This window comes from Oryx dammah, unplaced genomic scaffold, assembly GCF_014754425.2.
Source record: "Oryx dammah isolate SB20612 unplaced genomic scaffold, SCBI_Odam_1.1 HiC_scaffold_21, whole genome shotgun sequence".
In the NCBI taxonomy this organism is placed as follows: Eukaryota; Metazoa; Chordata; class Mammalia; order Artiodactyla; family Bovidae; genus Oryx; species Oryx dammah.
The window spans coordinates 11,934,385-11,956,899 of record NW_024070205.1 but is presented as its reverse complement, the minus strand read 5'-3'; the positions used below and the strand labels follow the sequence as shown (position 1 = coordinate 11,956,899).

General features: G+C 40.9%; 1 protein-coding gene and 1 non-coding gene across 3 annotated transcripts in view; one reads left to right on the top strand and one right to left on the bottom strand.

Annotated features, from left to right (window-relative positions):
• CENPF (centromere protein F) overlaps positions 1–22,515 on the bottom strand; it is a 65,380-nt gene that overhangs the window by 6,955 nt on the left and 35,910 nt on the right. For both annotated transcript variants that reach the window (XM_040263170.1, XM_040263171.1), the window contains 7 exons: positions 17,849–21,243; positions 13,306–16,593; positions 11,922–12,074; positions 7,862–8,038; positions 7,312–7,473; positions 4,919–5,081; positions 940–1,416 (listed from right to left, as the gene is read on the bottom strand). In XM_040263170.1, the coding sequence (XP_040119104.1) occupies positions 940–1,416; positions 4,919–5,081; positions 7,312–7,473; positions 7,862–8,038; positions 11,922–12,074; positions 13,306–16,593; positions 17,849–21,243 (7,815 nt within the window). The remainder of the gene's footprint in view (positions 1–939; positions 1,417–4,918; positions 5,082–7,311; positions 7,474–7,861; positions 8,039–11,921; positions 12,075–13,305; positions 16,594–17,848; positions 21,244–22,515) is intronic.
• TRNAS-GGA lies at positions 10,264–10,335 on the top strand. Its single transcript has one exon. It is a non-coding gene; the product is annotated as a tRNA-Ser (tRNA).

Genomic DNA, 22,515 nt, shown 5'->3' with positions numbered 1-22,515 from the left:
TTATCATTCATAAAGAATATCATTTACTCTTTATCACCTGGGAAGCCCATGCTGTACAGTAGGTTCTCATTAGTTACCTATTTTATACATAGATCAACAATGTCATATGTCTATATATATGTCAGTCCTAATCTCCCAATTCATCCTGCCTCCCTACTTTTCCTCTTAGTGTCCATATGTTTGTTCTCTACTTCTGTGTCTCTATTTCAGCTCTATAAATAAGACCATCTATACCAATTTTTTCAGATCCCACATACACACATTAATATATGATATTTGTTTTTCTCTAGTTCTACGGAAAGAGGGGTGGGGAGTAATCTCTCATCTGCTGTGGAATGATACTTTTATATAATACAATGAGTATAATAAAAACGGATTATGTGCCTGGATATTGCAAACAGCAAAATAGCAAATGGCTATGAAAATTTTAAACTCTAACTCATGATTTCTATACATTGTTTTAGTCATGGGCCAGTAACAAACATTCCTAGACTGGCCCCAGTCTCTGGGCTACACGTTGAGGAACACTGGGGTTAAAAAAAAAAAACGTGGTAAGCAGCTGCAGCCAGGAGCCAGCATCAGGGCCCATCCTTCCACTCCCCTACTACCTGGGTCGCACAACACTAAAGGTGGGAAACTTGAAGGATTATCTTTGATTTGGGGATTTTTCAGCACAGAAATATCAAATTCCAAACAGTTTTCTGACAGTCATTTTTTAAATCTCCTAGTATAGTTTTTGTACTGTGACATAAGTAATTAGACCTGTCATTCTCTCACAACAGAAAAGAAAGTATATACCTTACCAATTTAACAGTGGACTATTGCTTCTGAAGATTAATTAGGACCATGGCGTAATAACCCCAAAATACAAATGCCTCTTTTCTTTTTGTATATGAGTTTCTTTAAAAGAACACAAATACTTTTAAAATTATGTCATACCTTTCTTTACAACTTCTGGAAGCCCCTCTGGCTCAAATTCAGCATCTTCTGCATCCTCTGGAGGGTGAGTACCACTTTTGATGGCTTTCCTGCTTTTTTTAGAAAATGTCTCTGGTGTAGAAGGCATGGTTTCTCCCCCATCTTCCCGAATCCCACTGGACCTTTGCCTTTTGCCTGAAGATTTATTTTGGCCAGATGGTAACTTCTTTTCAGTGGCAGAAGGGACTGTGGATGGTCCTGGAGCAACCGAATTCACCAAAGGAGAACTCCGAAGATTAAGTTTAGATTGTTGTGAACTCAAACGAGCAACTTGTGTTTCTAACATCTCTTTGGCTTTCTCTAACTTCTCATGGCTTATCAGCAGGGAACAGTATTTATCCAGGTATTCGTCTGCCTCCTTGGTTTTTCCTTCAAGGGTTTCTTTCAGTTCTTTCATTTCAGTTATTAATTTGTCGACATTAGCATCTACAACGGTATCTGTCAAAAGTAAAATGACAAGTTATTTGTAACATGACACTTCTCTAGTTAACACTGAGCATCATCAAGCAGATAACCTTAGACTTGCTCTTGATTTTTTTTTTATTTTGGAGGAACGGGGGAAAATGTAGCTACAGATGTTCTTATATTTCAAACAGCTCTTGTTCGGGAGGGATTGTATCAAGATACATATTCTAGTGAGTTATATACTTATTGTTGTTTACTCACTAAGTCATGCCCGATTCTTTTGAGACCCCACAGACTGTAGCCCACCAGGCTACTCTGTCCATGGGATTTCCTAGGCAAGAATACTGGAGTGGGTTGCCATTTCCTTCGCCAGGGATTGAACCCACATATCCTCCTTGGCGGGCAGATTCTTTACTACTTTGCAGGCAGAGTCTTCAGCCAACAGGGGAGCCCACATACTTACTGGGATAGTTTAAATAGAACCCATCAATATCTCAAACTAGTATTTCAGCCAATCCATCAAACCACCTTATAGTTATACTACATAAAATGAATTAATTTATTACACTCTCTATATTCCTCTGTCCATTCTTTCTATTTTAAGTGAATGAACAGTAAAAGTCGACAGAGAATATAAAGTTACTGTTGTAAAGGCTTTGGGAGGCAGTTCAGTTGCTCAGTCGTGTCTTACTCTTTGTGACCCCATGGACTGCAACACGCCAGGCCTCCCTGTCCATCACCAACTCCCAGAGTTTACTCAAACTCATATCCCTTGAGTCCGTGATGCTATCTATCCATCTCATCCTGTCATCCCCTTCTCCTCCTGCCCTCAATCTTTCCCAGCATCAGGGTCTTAAAATAAGTCAGCCCTTCGCATCAGGTGGCCAAAGTACTGGCGTTTCAGCTTCAGCATCAGTCCTTCCAATGAATATTCAGGACTGATTTTCTTTAGGTTGGATATCCTTGCAGTCCAAGGGACTCTCAAGAGTCTTCTCCAACACCACAGTTTTACAAGCATCAGTTCTTCAGTGCTCAGCTTTCTTTATAGTCCAACTGTCACATCCATACATGACTACTGGAAAAACCATAGCCTTGACTAGATGGACCTTTGTTGGCAAAGTGATGTCTCTGTTTTTTAATATGCTGTCTAGGTTGGTCACAACTTGGCTTCCAAGGAGTGTCTTTTAACTTCATGGCTGCAGTCACCATCTGTAGTGATTTTTAGCCCTGAAATTAAAGTCTGTCATTGTTTCCACTGTTTCCCCATCTATTCGCCATGAAGTGATGAGAACAGATGCCATGATCTTAGTTTTCTGAATGTTGAATTTTCAGCCAACTTTTTCACTCTTGTCTTTCACTTTCATCAAGAGGCTCTTTAGTTCTTCTTCACTTTCTGCCATAAGGGTGGTGTCATCTGCATATCTGAGGTTACTGATATTTCTCCCTTGATTCCAGCTTGTGCTTTACCCAGTCCAGCATTTCTCATGATGTACTCTGCATGTAAGTTAAATAAGCAGGTTGACAATATACAGCCTTGACGTACTCCTTTCCTGATCCCTTAGGATTATACAGAGGAAGTGACAAATAGATTCAAGGGATTAGATCTGATAGACAGAGTGCCTGAGGAACTATGGATGGAGGTTCATGACATAGTACAGGAGGCAGTGATCAAGACCATTTCCAAGAAAAAGAAATGCAAAAAGGCATAATGGTTGTCTGAGGAGGCCTTACAAATAGCTGTGAAAAGAAGAGAAGCGAAAGGCAAAGGAGAAAAGGAATGAGATGCCCATTGGAATGCAGAGTTCCAAAGAATAGCAAGGAGAGATAAGAAACCCTTCCTCAGTGATCAATGCAAAGAAATAGAGGAAAACAGAATGGGAAAGACTAGAGATATCTTCAAGAAAATCAGAGATACCAAGGAAACATTTCATGCAAAGATGGGCACAATAAAGGATAGAAATGGTACAGACCTAACAAAAGCAGAAGATATTAAGAAGAGGTGGCAAGAATAAACAGAAGAGCTATACAAAAAAGATCTTCATGACCCAGATAATCACGATGGTGTGATCACTCACCTAGAGCCAGACATCCTAGAGTGCAAAGTCAAGTGGGCCTTAGGAAGCATCACTACAAACAAAGCTGGTGGAGGTGATGGAATTCCAATTGAGCTATTTCAAATCCTAAAAGATGATGCTGTGAAAGTGCTGCACTCAATATGCCAGCAAATATGGAAAACTGAGCAGTGGCTACAGGACTGGAAAAGGTCAATTTTCATTCCAATCCAAAAGAAAGGCAATGCCAAAGAATGTTCAAACTACCAGACAATTGCACTCATCTCACATGCTAGCAAAGTGATGCTCAAAATTCTCCAAGCCAGGCTTCAACAGAATGTGAACTGAGAACTTCCAGATGTTCAAGCTGGTTTTAGAAAAGGCAGAGGTACCAGAGATCAAATTGCCAACATCTGTTGGATCATCAAAAAAGCAAGAGAGTTCCAGAAAAGCATCTATTTCTGCTTTATTGAATATGCCAAAGCCCTGTGTGGATCACAACAAACTGGAAAATTCTGAAAGAGATGGGAATACCAGACCACCTGTCCTGCCTTCTGAGAAATCTGTATGCAGGTCAGGAAGCAGCAGTTAGAACTGAACATGGAACAACAGACTGGTTCCAAATTGGGAAAGGAATACATCAAGGCTGTATACTGGGATACAAGCAGGGGCCAATGAAAAGACAAGTCCAAAGAAATGCTGAAAAGTGCACGGAGGCAGTGGAGAATCTGACGGACAGGGTTTGCAGGACACTACATGGAAAGACGTCTCAGTCACTTGTAGCCGCCTGCTTGGCGTTGATTCCATCCTTGAAGCCCCAGTCCATTCTGCCTACTCTTCTCAGCAGGGAAGACTATTGACCCCTCACCCCTGCCAAGCTATGTATGGTCCAGAAGAGCCATGCGTACTATATTTGCCGTCATCTATCCATACAGAAAAAGCATTCCACTCTAGGGGTGTGTGTGTGGAGAAAAGTGACAAAAAGCGTTGTCACTACTGTTTCATTCTACCTACACACCCAAAAATAGAGTCCCCAACCTATTCAGTAGAGCCAAGGACAACCAGAATCATCTGTTCGTAAATTCCCAGTGCCAGCTCAGAGGCCAGTCTTCCTTTGATGTAGGAACTAGGTAATGGACATCCACATGAATAACTCTTCTTGGAAAGGCTCATTAGCAAACGGGGCTGCCAGGTTTCTGAACATTTGAAAGAACAGAAGATGCAGTCATTCTATTTTTTAAATGCAGGCTTCATTCTGAATCCCATTAATGACCCCAGCCCGAGCACAAAATTCAGAAATTGGGAAACGGTTCACCACTCAGTCTGGGCGTGCCGCCACAAAACAGAGCGCTGACCACGCTTCCTGCACAGACACACCAGTGTGACGTCACTAGCCGGCGCCAGCCAGGGCCTGTCGTTGTGTATGTGACGTCACTAGTCGGCGCCAGTCAGGGCTGGTCTATGTGGGCCCGGCTCGCACCCACCTGCTCTCTGTTTCTCCTGTGCAGCTCCAAGATGAGACAGTTCTTTCTGCAACATCACCTTTTCCTCTTCCAGCTGTTTACAGGATTTCATCAACAACTTTATTTTACTCTGGGCACGATCGTTTTCCTTCTTCAATTTATCTGCATGTTTTAGATTTTCCATCTACAAAACAAAAGCAATTCCACTTAAAAACCTTGAATTGCTTTTCGTGAGCATATGGAAAAATAACAATGAGATATAATTAAGAATCATATGCTGTAAGTTTAAGAATAAGACAAAACATCTAAAGATGCATACAACAATTCCTCGTCTCTGTTCAGTGTCCTAAGTCCCCCCAGTAAACACTCTTTGTCACTCCCTTTCTTAAGATAATGCCCTACTAAGTAGCCCAATATATCTGTGTTTATCCAACGGGAATCACACCCGGGAGGTAGGGGCAGGGGTCCACGGACATATTCTTGGTGGGCCGAACACTCCAGATGAGAGGATTGTGTCCCATTTGCGATTCTGTGCTGTTGCACAGTTTCAATGCCTCAGATGACATTTGCTGAGTCACACCAGATGAAGGCCAGAGATGTGGCTCACAACACTAATTTAAAGCCAAATGATATTATGGTTTATAACATAAATTTAAATGTTATAGTACCTCAAACAAAAAGTGAACAGAATGGTGGGAGAATTATGTCATCAAGCACTTCTTAGTAGTACATGTTCATAGTTCCTTAAGCACAGTTGCAAAATCAAAAAAACAAGTTCTGAAAATGATTTACAGGCAAAACTTGACCTGAACAGATATAAAGGAATTTACAGTCTTTATTTATCAAACCTTATGAAAATATTCATACATTTTGCTATAAAACTATGAATTTGATTAAAGTATCACCCAGACTTTGATAGGATATTATGTGATATGTGGCTTATGCATTGCATTATCTAATATCTAAGAAATACAGAATTCTAAAACAATCTAGCTCTAAGAGTTTCTGATAAGAGATCATAAACATACGAAGGCAGACCGAACCATCAGAAAAAGAGAGGAGGAGCTTAGCAGCACACTGATGTTACAGGTAGATTTCCCTCTTTGTACATTTCACCTGGAAACGATTTCATCAGCAATGTTGCAATAAATCTGCACTTTCCGAATTTTCTATTTCTGATTCCAAACACAAATGGATTAGAGACAGATTTAATTCAATTTCAACAATGCTTATCAACTTCAATAAAATGAGATCTGAATAGACTCAACTAACAATGTACCATTTTGTACATATATAAATAGACATTCCCCACAACTGTCAAAGATTTTAAAAAAGGAGAAAGTAAGTAAATTAAAAAGTAGACCTGAAGCTATTTCTTTCTGTTATTAAACCTAATATCTCTCATTTTGGAGCAATAGGACATTATTGATCATTAATGTTACTTTAAACTTAGTTTGTATTTCCTTGGTATATTTCCTTCACTGTGATAATTGTATAAGACTATAAACGTAAGAAATCTATACCTAGTTATCTTAACTTTTCTGAAAGATATTTATTTTCCAGGTTCATATTTTACATTCTGGATGGTATTCGTTTTATGTAAAGTATTTGTGGGATTCAAAACAGCCTCCTTCTCCAAGTAGAATTACTATAGGACTTCCTATACTCTAACAATGGAACTTTGCAGGTGGCACAGTGGTAAAGAATCCGCCTGCCAATGCAGGAGACACAAGAAACATGGGCTGGATCTCTGGGTAGGGAAGATCCCCTGGAGTAGGAAATGGCAACCCATTCCAGTATTCTTGCCCAGAAAATTCCATGGACAGACGAGCCCAGTGGGCTACAGTCCACGGGATAGCAAAGAGTCAGACATGACTGAGCAACTGAGCCCACACACATAGTCTAACAATACTGAGACTAGGGTTCACCTTTTTTTCTAAAGAAAAAAGTTTGATGGTCCCTGCATGGAGAGGAAGAGGAGAATGTACACTTATGTGTGGCTGGCCAAGTGCCTGGCCCACCTTGAGCCCCACAGTCATGGGAAAGAAGATTTGGTGATAGTGAACCTGAAGACCAATCATTAAGACTTTCACCAAATCATTTTCTATGTCTGGAGGGGCTTGCCGTCATCTGTTATAGGCTTGATCTTCATATCCACTTCCAGAAGTCTCTGACATCCTCTATTTTGACAGGATTCACTGAGTGATGAATAAAGTCTGCTCAAGCTATGGAACTGCATACTGTCCTCTCATTTGTAGAAACAACTTAGCAGACAACTGATGAATGATTTTATTCATCACTACAAAAACCTTTTTCATGAAAATTAAAATGAAAACACTTAATTTCATACTGCTAAAACCACTGTTACATGTATGAGCCACTCTAAGTTATGAAGTAATGATAAGTGTACATACCTTGGTTTTCTTCAATTCTTCTAAAATCTCAGTGGTCGCTTTCAAAGAATTATTGAGTTCTTCTTTACTGGACTTTAAGAGGTCTATCTCCACCTTCTGTGAGCTGAGACATTCCTCCTTAGAAGTCAGTTTCTCTCGATATGTCTGGATTTCCATTTCATGCTAGGGCAGAAAAATATTACTTTAGCCAGGAGGCTCAAGTAAAAACATCATAAGGGAAACAAACAGAAAAGAAAACTGCTATTCCAAAGTGAAGTGAGCTCGCTCAGTCGTGTCCGACTCTTTGCGACCCCATGGACTGTAGCCCACCAGGCTCTTCCAAGACCATGGTTTTTGGAACTCTCTCCAAGATGGAAATGTATTTTTTAAAAATTCAAGGCATAAAATAAGACACATGCAAATAACTGGGGAAAAGAAAGGGAAGTTAATAGAAAGAGACCATTCAAAAAATTGTGAAGCATAACAACACTGGCTTCCTTGCAAAAAATGCCTCATCACCACCATCGACATACTCTTCAGCTTGCCCAGTCACCAGACCACCCATTTTTACCTGTTTGTTTGTATCCAGAAGCAAAGCCTGATGTTTGTATTCAGCTTCCTGAAGCCGTAGCTGATATTCAGCTATTTCTCCTCTCATTTTCCCTTGTTCTTCCATATGGTCTTTGTGTACACAATCCAAACTCTTCTTCAATTCACTATTTTCTAGCATGAGCTCATTCAGTTGACCCTAATTAGAAAAACAATAAAATTATGGGAAGATAATTAAGAACCTGGACATATATATTTAGGAACACTGAGCACAGAAGGGAAAAAAATCATTTACAGGCAAGACAAAATCTATATAAAATTAGTGCTATAATCCTTAGCAATGTAGTTGATGTTCTATAGCCACAGATTAAACATCCACAAATTTAACCAACTACAAAACAAAAATATTCCATCCCCCCTCCCCCAAAATTCCAGACAGTTCCAAAAAGTCAAACTTAAATTTTCTGTATACCAGGAATTTTCCACACAGCATTTGCACTGTAATTACATATTCTAGTGAGTTACTTATTGTTGCTGTTTAGTCGCTCAGTCCTGTACAATTCTTTTCAACCCGATGGACTGGGGCCCACCAGGTTCCTCTGTCCATGAGGACTCTCCAGGCAAGAATACTGGAATGGGTTGCTCTGGAAGATCCAGAGGATTTTCCCAACACAGGTATCGAACCCAGGTCTCCCACATTGCAGGTGGATTCTTTACTGTCTGAGCCACCAGGGAAGTCTAAGAATATTGAAGTGAATAGCCTATCTCTTCTCCAGGGGATCTTCCCGAACCGGGGTCTCCTGCACTGCAGGCAGAGTATTTACAACTATTTACATAGTATTAGCTATTTTAAGTAACCCAGTATGGGCTTCCCAGGCGGCTCAGTGGTAAAGAATCCACCTGCCAATGCAGACACAGAAGACTTGGGTTCGATCCCTGGGTCGGGAAGATCCCCTGGAAGAGGAAATGGCAACCCACTGCAGTATTCCCAAGGACAGAGAAGCCTGGCAGGCTACTGTCCATGGAGTTGCAGAGTCGGACATGACTTAGCAACTGAGCACATGCAGACCTAAAGCATACGCGAGGATGTGTGTAGGTTAGACGGAAACACTATGCCATTTTATATGAGGGACTTGAACTTCTGTGAATTTTGGAATCTGGAGGGCCTAGAACCCATCTCCTGTGGATACAGAGGGATGACTTAATTCACTTTAAATGGCGACTTCATCTCCAGGGGCAATTTTCTCTGTTCCAACCCCAGGTCACCTCCACAAGGAACACGGGATCTCTGAAACCTCAACTTTACAACTAAGACACCCTGGACCAAACCTTCCTTGGCCCTCCACTTTTTTAAGTACTTCTATTACAGTAATTTCTTGACCTCATCAACAGGACCACCACCACCTTTACACTCAAGCCCCTCCAGCCTTGTGTTTCCTTCCTTGGCCAGCTTAGGTGCGTCTTCTGTCACTTTAAGAATTTCCTTCCACAGGCTCCCCACTCCTCTGCCCCTTCACAGTGCAGGACTAGCAAAACTGCAGCCCTAGAGGCCTCTGGCTTCTCTGCGCATGATCCCAAATAGCTGTTCCTACATGTGTTTATATACACGCTGTGTCCACTTTCTCATCAACCACTCCTCAGCCCACTCCCACTCCTTTTATCCCAGCTCCTCCTGAAACAGCATCATCAAGCCCCATGTTACAAACCCCATCCTTTAGCTCTCATCTCTTTCAACCTCTGAGCAGAATCTGATGCTGCTAACCACTCCTTCAGTCCCAAGACAGCCTCCACTCGTGCCTTCAGGAACAGGATACTCTCCTGGTTTGCCTCCTCTTGTCTTCTCAGTTTCTTTGCTGGCTCTTCCTCCTGTCTCACCGTACGTGCTGGGGGTCACCTGGGCTGGGCCCAGAGCCGCCTCTTCTCCACCTTCTCTTCTCCGTCTGTATTTCCTACCATCCTCATAATTTGTAAACACTACCTATATTGTGAACTAGCCAAATTCATGGATCTATCCTAAACCTTCCCTTCAATCACCAGCCACCTGTATTTTGTGTCACTTTAGATTGTACTCTTGTTTCCTTTATCACACTTAACGTTTTTTTTTTTAATTTATTTATTTGGCAACACTGGGTCTTCACTGCCGCACACGGGCTTTCTCTAGCTGCAGCAAGGGGGGACTACTATCTAGTTCTGGTGCCCAGACTTCTCACTGCAGCAGGATCTCCTATTGCAGAACACAGGCTCAGCAGCTGGGTACATGGGCTTAGCTGCCTCAGGGTTTGTGGAATCTCGCCGGACCAGGGATCAAACCAGTGTCCCTGCAGTGGCAGGCAGATTCTTAACCACTGGACCACCAGGGAAGTCTCGTAGCACTCGAAGCATTTATGGTTATTTTATACATGTCCTATGGAGCAACTTAGGGCTTCCCTGGTGGCTCAGAGGTTAAAGCGTCTGCCTGGAATGCAGGAGACCCAGGTTCGATCCCTGGGTAGGGAAGATCCCCTGGAGAAGGAAATAGCAACCCACTCCAGTACTCTTGCCTGGAGAATCCCATGGAGGGAGGAGCCTGGTAGGCTACAGTCCATGGGCTCGCAAAGAGTCGGACACGACTGAGTGACTTCACACACACACACACACACACACACACACACACGGAGTGATTTATTGGGTCAAGATGGTAAGCTCTGTGAGTGCAGAAACCACTGGATAGCTATCGTTCACCATTCTATCCTCTGACCTTAGTAGTGTATACAGAATGAATAAAGCCATTGCAGACCAACACATACATATGGCCTTCAAGCTGAACACTTAGCCTTTTTTTTTAGTAGAGCCTATAAATGAAATGCAAGTAGCAATATACTAAGGATACTCTCAAACTGCTCAGTTCTAAGCAGATTTCAGCAGGTGCAGGACTCAGATATCATTCATAGGAACTCCTTCCACACAGCATTGCCACAAATCCCATGAACCAATTGCTGAGATTAAATGCCAAAGCTTTTCCACTTTTATTAAATATCATATTTAAAGAAAAGCACAGGGCTTCCCTGGTGGTTCAGTGGTTAGAATCCACCTTGCAATGCAGGGGACATCGGTTCCATCCCTGGTCCAGGAAGATCCTATAAGCCGCACAGCCACTAAGCCCATGTTTCGTAACTACTGAGCTTGGACTCTAGAGCCCATCCTCCACAACAAGAGAAGTCACGGCAGCAAGAAGCCTGAGCACTGCAACTACAGACTAGCCTCCGCTCTCCAAAACTAGAGAAAGTCCACAGGCAGCAACAAAGACACAGCAAAGACATAAAGTTAATAACTTTTTAAAAACCTACCTTATTAAAAAAAAAACAAAACACAAATTTCCCCCATTTCTTATACAGGCTATTCCAAATATCATTGCAACTTTGTGTGATTATTCTGGGTCATAATCACAATTATATTTTGCTATCCTTTTCTAAGAACTACTTGGGGATGAAGTTGCATACGGACTATATGGATATAGGAATTTTACCATCTGGCTGCATGGTAGCTGCTACCTAAGGCTCGTTGTTAAGAGATTCAGGAGAAAGCACATGAGTCAGCAATGTCTATTATGAGACCAGCAGTGGGAGTGGCAGCCCAAATGCTATAGTTCTGCCACCACCCACCCTAAAATAGCACCCAAGACTGCTCCAACTTTACATTTTACTGTGACTGTTACTTTGTTAGTTCTTTGCAAGATCAGTGCATCTGTCTCTAGCAACACTCTGGCTTATAATCTGGGGCAGGCCAGGAAAACAGCCTATTGAAAGCTGCATGCAATCCATTTCTGGTATGAGTTAATCTAGTCAAAAGGGCTGTCTTCTATGAAAAAGGTATCTGGGCTCCTTGACAGGTATTTTGATGTGTTTGGGGGCCTCTTTGGACTCCTTCAGGGCTCATGACATGGATGGCAAAGATTACTGCAGGTCTGACCATGACATAGCTTTGGGTTACTCTTTTCAAAAGCTAAAAAAAGTTTGATACATCTCAGAAGATCTTAGAAAAACAAACAAGGAGACAGAGCACAAGAATTATTAGAGTATAATCAATCTGTCAGAAAAACTTACTTTGCTGCTCTTTACTTCTTCCAACATTAAATTTAATTCTTCCGTTAGCCTGTTTTTCTCCCCACTAAATTCTTCTTTCAGTTCCACCGTTTTTTGTATCATTGCATGCATTTCCTTCTGAAGCTCAGTTTCCTTCACAGTCATTGTGTTTACCTGAAATTTCATTTTTCATTAGATCTGCTTATGGTTGTCTGTTTGATCAAATTAATCACTGTGATACAGCATATTTGTGACATTCACATCACTCCAATAATAAAATAAAACCCAGCTAATCCTCCCGTTACTAATCCACTCAACCAATATTCTCAAAACCGACTGATAAGCTTGCCTTTTCTTCTCTGCAAGATTTAACATAAGACAGCAATAAGGAAAGGAATGACAAAGAAAAGATAATATTATCAAATCTTAAAATCCTTCATAGAGGTAATGATTTGAATTAAACTTAAACATCAGAAAGTATTTACAAGGCAGTGACTTAATCTATCAGACCTTGGATATCTTATGTATTCTCTAGAGCCATGCTAAAATTCAAGAAACAGGATGATGGTTTGTTAAAACCAGTTAAAGCAGGATTGTTTGCATCCATCCCTACACCAGACTGAAATAGCCTGGTAAAGTCTGTCTAATTGTCTCTACCATAACTGCTACACTTGCAGGCTATGCAAAAACTTGAAATTCTTGGAAAATATTGAGATATGATTGACTGTATTTTCTGGATAATCTACTTGTCCAATAAAAACTTAATTTGAAGGAATCACTTTCCTAGGTCAGTAAGTATAGGGGAAATTTTTAACTTTTAATAATTGAGTTTCTTGATGGCAGATCTTCCCTTTCATCATCAGCTAACAAAAGAGGAGACGGCCCAAAGAGAACGGGGCTGAAAGCACAAAATCCCTAGGAGGGACGTGTCCTGGGAGCCGTGAGGGTTCTGTTGGTTATAATTATATCAGTATCTTTAACAGTTCTTTCTCCTAAAGGCAAAAATGGGAGGGCAGAGGCAAAAGCGATCTCTACTGATTCTGACTAATATGTGTTATATTCTCCGCAACAGTGGTACTCAACTGGGTATGGGTATGCAGGCTACTATTCTGATGTAGTACAAGAAATGAACCATACACAACCCAAAGCTTCTTCCCTGTCCAGGTGTCACAGTGAAAACTGGGCCAATCCATAGAAGTACCCCATGGAAGTGTGTGCCAAAGCTAAGAATCACTCACTATTGGAGCCAAGTCAATATCCCCCACAGTTCGAGACCCCCAAACTTAAAGCCTTTACAAAGTTTGATCCAATACAGCAAACGCTGTCCAGAAGGAAACAGAATTCACACAGTGGTTGCCCCTCCTCCTGACAACAGATTCAAATGTAAAGACATAAAGCCACTTACTTTTTCAACAAAGGACGTTTTTTCCAAATTTGTCGATTCAAGCTCTTTCTCCAGATTCCTGTAAGAATTCTGCAGAGCTTCTAAGGTGTCCTGTAAAGCATTATTTTTGGATTGCAGCACCTGAATCTTCTGCTCCAATTCCACCATCAGATTTTCCAGGTCTACCTTTTGCTTCTTCCAAAGTTGCTGTTCTCCTTCCATCTGGGACAGTTTAGAGACAAGCTGCTCTTGGTCCCGAGTCTGACTTTTTAGTATACTGATTTCTTCATTTTTTTTCTCTAGTTTCTGTTTGCCATCTTCAACTTCTTGAATGAGGTCATTCACAGAAGACTGCAAAATCATGTAATTACTTTTGGCATCATCAAGGCCCTGCACCAACTGAGCCTTCTCATGTTCAAGGGAATCTACTTGACTACTCAGGCTCTGTTCTTTGACCTTCCAGGTCTCTTGGTCATTACCCAAGGCTGCCATTTTCTCGTTTAGCTCTTCTAATTCTTTTTGCAGCATCTCCACTGCAGCTTTAGATTCTTCCTTCATCTGTACTTTTTCTTGCTCTTTTTCCCGCAACATATTTTCAAATGAAGAATTTAATGTTTCTAATTCAGACACTCGACTCTGCTCTTTTTGTAATTCTTTAGTCAGATCTTCTTTTTCTGATCTTATATTGACAACATCTAATTGCAAACCTCTCAGATTTTGGTCCATCTCCTCTACTGTTGTTTTCAGGGTCTCTACTTCTGCTTTGGACTTCTCAGCCTCAAGAGTCACATGCTCTTGGTTTTTTCCTGATAGCTCGAGTTCTCTTTCAAGGTTCTCAACTGTATCCTTAAGGAAATCTGCCTGATGCTCACTTTCCTTCAGTTTTTCTAAGATATAGAGCTGCTGCTTTTTATCAGCATCTAAGCAGACTTTCAGCTTTCCAATGTTATTTCTCAGCTGTTCTACCTCCTCAACTGGGGAGTCCAGATTCTGTTCTTCAACCTTCCAGGTCTCCTGGTCAACACACAAGGTTGCTACTTCCTCACTTAGCTCTTTCAGTTGTGTCTGCAGCATCTCCACTGCAGCTTTAGATTCTTCCTTCATCTGTACTTTTTCTTGCTCTTTTTCTTGCAATAGGTTTTCAAATGAAGAATTTAATGTTTGTAATTCAGACACTCGACTCTGCTCTTTCAGTAATTCTTTAGTCAGATCTTCTTTTTCTGATCTTATATTGACAAGATCTAATTGCAAACCTCTCAGATTTTGGTCCATCTCCTCCACTGTTGCTTTCAGGGTCTCTACTTCTGCTTTGGACTTCTCAGCCTCAAGAGTCACATGCTCTTGGTTTTCTCCTGATAGCTTGAGTTCTCTTTCAAGGTTCTCAACTGTATTCTTAAGCAAATCTGCCTGATGCTCACTTTCCTTCAGTTTTTCTAGGATATGGAGCTGCTGCTTTTTATCAATGTCCAAGTGGACTTTCAGCTTTTCAATGTTATTTCTCAGCTGTTGTACCTCCTGGGCAGGAGAGTCCAGACTCTGTTCTTTGACCTTCCAGGTCTCCTGGTCATCACATAAGGCTGCTACTTCCTCACTCAGCTCTCTCAATTGTGTTTGCAGCATCTCCACTGCAGCTTTAGATTCTTCTTTCATCTGTATTTTCTCTCGCTCCTTTTCTTCTAATAGGTTTTTCAATGAAGAGAGCAGCATATCTAACTCAGACGCCTGACCTTGTTTTTCTTGTAGCTGTTTCAAAAGATTTTCTTTTTCAGTCCGTATTGTGACAAGGTCTGATTCTAAATCTTTCAGGCGTTCAGTCATCAATTCTATTTGTGTTTTTAGGGTTTCCACCTCTGCTTTGCAATTCTCAGCATCAAGAATCACCAGCTCTTGGTTTTCTTCTGCCATCTGCAACTCCCTTTCAAGGGTTTCAACCTTGTCCTGAAGCGAGTCATTCCTCCGCTCGCTTGCTTTCAGTTTTTCTGAGACATGGAGCTGCTTCTTTTCATCAGCCTCAATGCGGACCCTGAGTTTCTCAATGCCTTTTCTTAACTGGTGCACTTCCTCTTGCGTGGAGCTCAGCCTCACTGCGACCTCACCCTTCTCCATCAGTGCAGTCTCCAAAGCCTTGGTGACAGTCAGCTTTTCATTCTCTGATTCACTGAGTTTGGTCTGCAGGCTTTCGGATTCCCATACAAGTGAGTCTTTCTCTTTATTCAGTTGTTCAATTTGGTTTTCCAATTCACTTCTTACCAGAGACAGTGCCTGTGAGTCCTTTTCCAAACTCTGAAGCTGCTCTTGGAGATGCAGACTCTCACTTTGATGAGATTCAAGCTCCCGTATTTTCTCCTTCATCTTTTCAGACATCTGATCTAGCTCTTGATTTTCTTTTGACAAAGTATCTAACTCTCCACGAAGCTGCTCTCTCTCACTTGTGACCACAGAGAGTCCTTCCTCAAGACAGGTTATAACTGTTTGTTTGTTTTCATTGTCTTTTTCTAAATATAGTTTCTCTGTTTGAACTGCCTCTAAGCTGGCTTCCACAGAGAGGGTGTGATGCTCCATGCTATCTTTCTCAGATTGAATCCTCTGTAGTTCATTTTCCACCTGGAGACATTTCTCTCTCCAGTTGTCAGTCACCTTGGCTACATCATCTTCAATACCTTCATGTGGCAATTTGCTTGAGACCATTTCTAAGTTAGAAGTGAGACCTCCTGAACTTTCTTCTCTCTGGTTATGACAAGAAAAGGATTCCAATTTTTCATTTAAATCTAATTTTTCTTTCTTAAGTTCCTCAACTATTTTTTCCAATGCCACACATGCTTCAATCTTGGTAGTTAGTTGTACTTCCAGTAAATGGAATTTTGAATCTAACTCTTTGATTTCATTTAGCAAGTTTTCAACTTTTTGGTCACGTTCCTCTATGCCATGAAGTAATCTCAAATTCTCATTTGATGTCTCTTTTACTTTCAGCTCGAGACTCTGAATGGTTACCTGATTCTCCAGAAAATCCCTAGGCACCGAAGCATTAGGCCCAGAAAGGGACAGTTCAGAAATGCATTCTGAACAGCCCTGGGCTGGATCTTCCACTGGGGTCTCAGGACTGGTTTCTGAGGACTGCTCTCTGGACCATTCTTCTGTAAGTTTGGTTGCACCAGTCTTTGTTATTTTCTCCATCTCTAGACTGAGGTCCTGCTGAACATCTTTTTCACAAATCTGGTTAATCTCATGCTTTGGGGTCCTCTCTTTGGTTTCTGAAGCATATTCTTCTGATTCTCTTATGTCACAGCTATTGTTTCCACCCGGAATAGCCTGTAGTTGCAAAATATAATAAGAATGCAGCTTACTTTTCAAGAAGAATCAGAATAAATAGGCTTATTATTTTTTGGAAACTAGATACTTGTCTCTGCTAAACACATCTCTTCAAATGGCATACTGCCTACCAGATTCACGTCTCTCCATCCAAATAGTCAACACAATTAAACAAACTTTCAGGAAGTGTTCTCCATGTGCAAGGTCCTGGGTATTTATCAAGAAGACAAAGCCTTCAGGTCAGTTTATGTGATCATCATCTAAATTGTGATGTAGTTACATTTCAAAATGTTTTTCCTGTTAGAAATATTCTAACTAGCCAAATTTGAAATTTTCTTTGGGATTATCAAATAAGAGGCTAACAAATTCCAAATTAAATGGTCAGCTTCCATCTGCAGCATTTATGACACTCTTCAATAAGAGAAGGCAGTAAGGCTTCATGACCAGATTTCCAGGTCAAGGACTTAACCGCTTAGTATCAGCGGCCCATATTCTTGGATAAACCACATGTTTGGACCTCCCCTTCTCTTATCTGTAAAATGGATAACTGCTACTTCGACCACAATGGCTGTCACCTCCCCACGTGCCTTCTCCCTCTCCCCAGAGGTGGAGGAAGGGAATCAAGTGAGACTCATTGACTGTGCACCATTATCAGTTCAGCTGGTAGACTAGAAAAGACAAAGGTATAAGTAACTAAACAACTTTTTATTCAACAGAGAAAAAAGTGTCTCAGAATAACTGATACCAAATCATAGATGTGTACCCAAATTGTTAGAAAAGTATTCATAATTACAAAATAAACACTAATATTTAGCTTCATGACTATAACTCTGTAACATTAAAAACAGTCTGAAGAGAGTAAGAGAGGTAAAAATTCTGATCACCTTACCATTCCTAAGTGCCAGTTTGAGATTCAATGTGTTTTATTAAATCACAAAGTAAAAATATATAGACATCCTCAAGAAGATATTCTGACTCCGTAACATGATTTTCTCTAGGAGACTTTAAAAGACATCTGTAGTAATGTCCAATATAATAATTTTTAAAGATGATGATGATAGAAATTACCCCTCAAATAAAGCTGACACATTTTCCTAAAGATCTGGCTTATTTTTTCAAAACTTTGCTATACTTTGCTCTTATTTCCTTAAACCCTAAAAATATTTTCATGTGGATTTAATGTCGATTTCAACAAACACTGCATGCCTCCTAGGCACTCGATTAGAGAAACAGCATGTCAGCCCCGTGTACTTACATCTTCTATGTCGGTGCCGAGCAGCGACCGAGAGCTTAAGTCCAGACCCTGCAGCTGGAGCCGCGCCACTTCAAGCTCAAGCGTGAGGTGCTCCGTGTGTCTCTTTTCAGCCGCCAACTTGGACTCCATCTCTGCTGTCACATCTGTCAGCTTCTGCTGCCACTGTTCATTTTCTGACAAATACTGCTTCCTGAGGTAGTCGAGCTCCTCCCTCGAAGAACTCAGTAACTCCTTGAGCTCTTCGATTTCCTTGTTTTTCGTGATCCCTTGACTTTCAATGTCCTCTTCCAGCTGCTTGAGGGACTGGAGGTACGTCTGGCAGAGGGTCTCAAGTTCTCGAGTGCTCCTCAGTGGGACAGAGGGGATCTCTTTCTTGGTCAGATTCTCCTCCTCCAGACTACTGCAAGAGACTTCCTCTACATTGGACTGGTTTGCTGAAACAGTCCCTTCTAAATTATTCAAGAGGGACATTTCTGTTGTGTGCTCTAAAAGATCTTTGTAAAAAGAGGATTCTCCCAAACTTGCGTTACCAGGGCTGTCAGTCACACGGGAGAACGACAAGGACAGTAAATGCTCCTCCCCGGGTGCTGCTGGCACCTCCTTTACCAGGTCACCTTGAGTGCTTCTCAGACTCACCGACAAGACGAAATTTTCAGCCTTTAATGTGTCAACATAAGACTGCAGCTCTGACATCTTGGAGCTCATGAGACAGTGCTGTTCATGTAAAATTTTGTGTTCACTCTGTAAAGATGAAAATTTCTCCTGTAATTCAGCAAAGTGCATTTGAACCTCTTTGTTTGACATGGTCAAATGCTCATAGAAATTACTATCATCCAAAGGATTTAAGTTCACAGATGTCTGCTCATCTTGTTGTTCACCAAATTCACCTTCTGGTGTTTCTTCCACTAACTCGCCTTGGAGAAGTCCATTCTCATCATTTAATGTTTCAACTTCATTTGCTAGTTTCCCTACCTCTTCTGCCATTTTACTAGTTGCTGTGATACATTCTGATCTTGAGTCATTCAGCTCAGATAGGAGTTCAGACTTTTCAACCTGCAGGGCTTCACACATTTTCTCTAACTCATTCAGCTTGTTCATGGCTGTCTGTAGAGAGCACTGCAGGTGGGCATTGTCCTGCTGACTTGTTGACAACTCATGAAGCACTGAAATATATTTTTCTTCTGGATCTATTTCAGAGTCTCCAAGGCTACTAATATCTTGTGACTGAGTATCCTGTTGCAAATCTTCAGTTTCTAATTCTCTAGCTTGTAATTTGTGCTGTAGACACTCTTCCTTCTCACTCGTCTGAAGTCTTAATTCCATGTTTCTGACTTCAGATTCTACTTGCACCAGCTGTGCATTATAAGTGTCTAGAGAAGTATCTTTAACATCAAGATCCATTGGAAGTTGAACGTGACATGTATTTATCTCCCTCTCTCCTTTCTCAGAGTCTTGAATTGGTTCCAATTCTAGACATTGATGCTCGTGTTTCGTCTTCATTAATTCCATCAGGTGCTCATTCTCTTGTAATAAGGCATTAACTTCCTGTTGCATCTTATTTTGCTCTTCCTTTAACTTCATGATTTCTTGCTTTAAACCATCAGTCTCCCTCTTGGAGCTGTTTTGGATATCTGTAATCTCAGACTGCAGGGCTTGCTGTACCGTCTCCAACTCCAGAATTAAATTCTGGTTTCTTTCTTCAGCTGATGCTAACTGCGATACAAATGCTTGGTGTTCCCTTGCAAATGTTTCCTTTAGCTGTCCTAATTCATTTTTTCTGTTTTCACAAACACCTGTGCACTCACTCAGCAAGCATTCTAATTTAGAGTTCTTTTCCTGAACCACTTTATATTTTTCACTCAGATCCTGAAATGCATTTCCTGTTTCTTCACATCTTTGTAGTAAAGTAAGCCTTTCTTGTTGGTACTGATTAGATAACTCTGAAATGCTTTTGTCTCTTTCATCTATACAGCTTGAAAAAAACTCAGTTTTTTGGAGCAAGTTCATCTTCTCTTGAGTTAAGGTGGCATTGATTTCCTTGAGAGTCCCATTCTCTTGGGTCAACCCTTCAATGTCCTTTTTATTTAGAGAAATGATGGAATTCAGTTCCTTTTTCTCCAAGCTCAGGGTTTCAGACAAAAACTGTAGCTCCTTTAGAGATTCCTGAAGTAAATGGTTGTTCTTTTTTAACTCTCCAATCTCTGCCTGCTCAGTTTCTAATTTTTCATTCAAAAGTTGCAACTCTCTTTCCTTGCTCTCCAGGGTAGCTAAAGTTTCAGCAACAACATTCTGATGAATAGAAGTGTCTTCTTGTAACTTACTAATGCGTTGACTTGTTTCAGCCACAAAACTTTGATGTATCTGTTCTGCTTTCATGAGGTTTTCTTCAATTTCTCCTTTGATTTGCACCAACTCTTCACACTGCTTCTGCAGATCTGAGTTCATCTGCTTTTGCGACTCTAAGGAAAATTCAAGAGAAACGACTCTATTTTGCAACATGGATGAACTTTCCGGACTTTGGTCTGTTGCTACATGGCATCCACTCCTTTCTGAAGGCACGCTTTCTTGCTCTCCAATTATATTTGCAAAGGAATTGTTCAGTGAAGACTGCTGTTCAAAAGCCAAACGACTTCTCTGATGAGGCTCAATTGTCACCGCAGAGGAATCTCTGGATTTTAGCAGATCCCTGAGGCTCTCAGATTCAGCATGCAAGTCTTGGTAACGCTGGTCTTTGTCCATGATTTCACTTGACAGTAACTGAAGCTTATGTTCTAGGTCTTCCACTTGCCCAGTGAGGTGAGAGATTTTCAAACACATATTTTCTATCTCCTTCTCGTGTTTCTGATCTGAGAACTCAGCTTTCTGTTGCAGTTCTCCATAAGCTTGTTTCTGTGTCTCTGCCTCTGCAGTCTTGCTGTCGATCACATTTTGAAGGTTCCTGATCTCCACGTTTAGATTTTCTCTTTCCATCTCCAGGGTTCTTACCCTCTCGTTATATTCGTGACTTTTTATTTGTTGTGTCTTAAGACAAGTTTCCAAGTGATTAACTTTACTCTGCAAGCTTTCCTTTTCTGATTCCATCTGATTTAAAAGTTGTTCGTTTTCACTTTTCCAGCGAGAAAACAGAGTTTTCTCTTCTTTTAATTCTTCATATTCTTTCTTCTTTAATTCCAAAGCGCTCAACAATGCTTCAGATTCTCTCTCTGTTTTGCTTAACTTTTCGTTCAGTTGTTCAATGTGGTGTTCCCTTTTCTTTAATAGGTCTTGAGAACAATCTCGCTGCTTTTCCAGGTCAGCCAAGGCAAGCTTCAGTTTCTCTAAAGTCAAGGAATTCTCTTGCTGATTTATCTTTTCTTGAAGATCTCTTAACATGGTTTCCTGAGAGGTGTTCTTAGCTATTAAAACAGAAAAAATACATAAGTTGTCATGGCTTTAATAAATACTTATTCTACAAGAATTCTAAACTCTAAAAAAAAAAACTAAAACTAACAGCTTAAGTCATGTAAAAATTGGCATTACTGCCTGCATATCTCCTTGAAAGTAAACCACCTGATAATTATCTAAGCTCATATAAAGAAAATGGTCCTTTTCAGGATGGCAATACCTTTGTTTATCTTCTTTCTAAGCAGCATAACAAAGTGCTATTGTATAAAACACCAAGGGGTTATTTTCCTAAGCACTTGAAACTTTCTTTTATTCTTTTACCTTGTATATGCTTATGTATATTCATATTTTTGCCCTTTGGAAATAGCTATTCAAGGAGAGAAAAGTGTGACAAGAGCAGCACTAACATGGAAATATCCCACATCACTATGCAACATCCCCGATATCTCAGAAAAGTTAATAACTTCTTTGCCGTTTTAGCCAAAAATAATCCACAGGATCAAGCTTAAGTACAAGGGTATGTGGTGCTACAGGAATTATATTATTCTGTAAGGGAAAAGCATTTGAAAACGTGTGTGTGTGTGTGTGTGTGTGTCTGTGTGTGTGTCTGTGTGTGTCTGTGTGTCTCTAAGGGAAAAGCATTTGAAAACGTGTGTGTGTGTGTGTCTGTGTGTGTGTCTGTGTGTGTGTCTGTGTGTCTGTGTCTGTAAGGGAAAAGCATTTGAAAACGTGTGTGTGTGTGTGTGTGTAACTGAATCACTCTGCTGTACAACTGAAACTAACACAGCATTGTAAACCAACTATACTTCAATTAAAAAATGTACATTTTTTTCCCCCAAAGTATACATGGTTCTATATATCAGCAGCTCTGGAGGCGAACATAGGAATGTCAGTGAGGAGCAATGGCCCACACCCCAGCCCCTCAGAGTCAGGGTGGTACCTGTGAAGATGAGAGTCATCAGGAAGATGTTATAGACTCCATCACTGCCTGTTCTCTGCTTAAAAACCTCCTCTGCCCACGGACCCCTCCGAGTTGAGAATAATCACATGGCTTTCATTCAACAATGGGAAGTCTTAAAGAATCTCAGTAGTAGATGAAAAAGGTAGCATGTATTATAAACTCAGGTGTTATACCAATTGGACAGCAATTCGTCTTTTTAGCCCGCTCATCTCCGTCTACCTAATGAGAGTGGATGGCTGCTGGAGACAGTGCCATAGGGGCTATTTGCTTGGGAGAGCCTCAAGCAATGACACTGGTGACCAACGCTGAAAAAAAACACCCT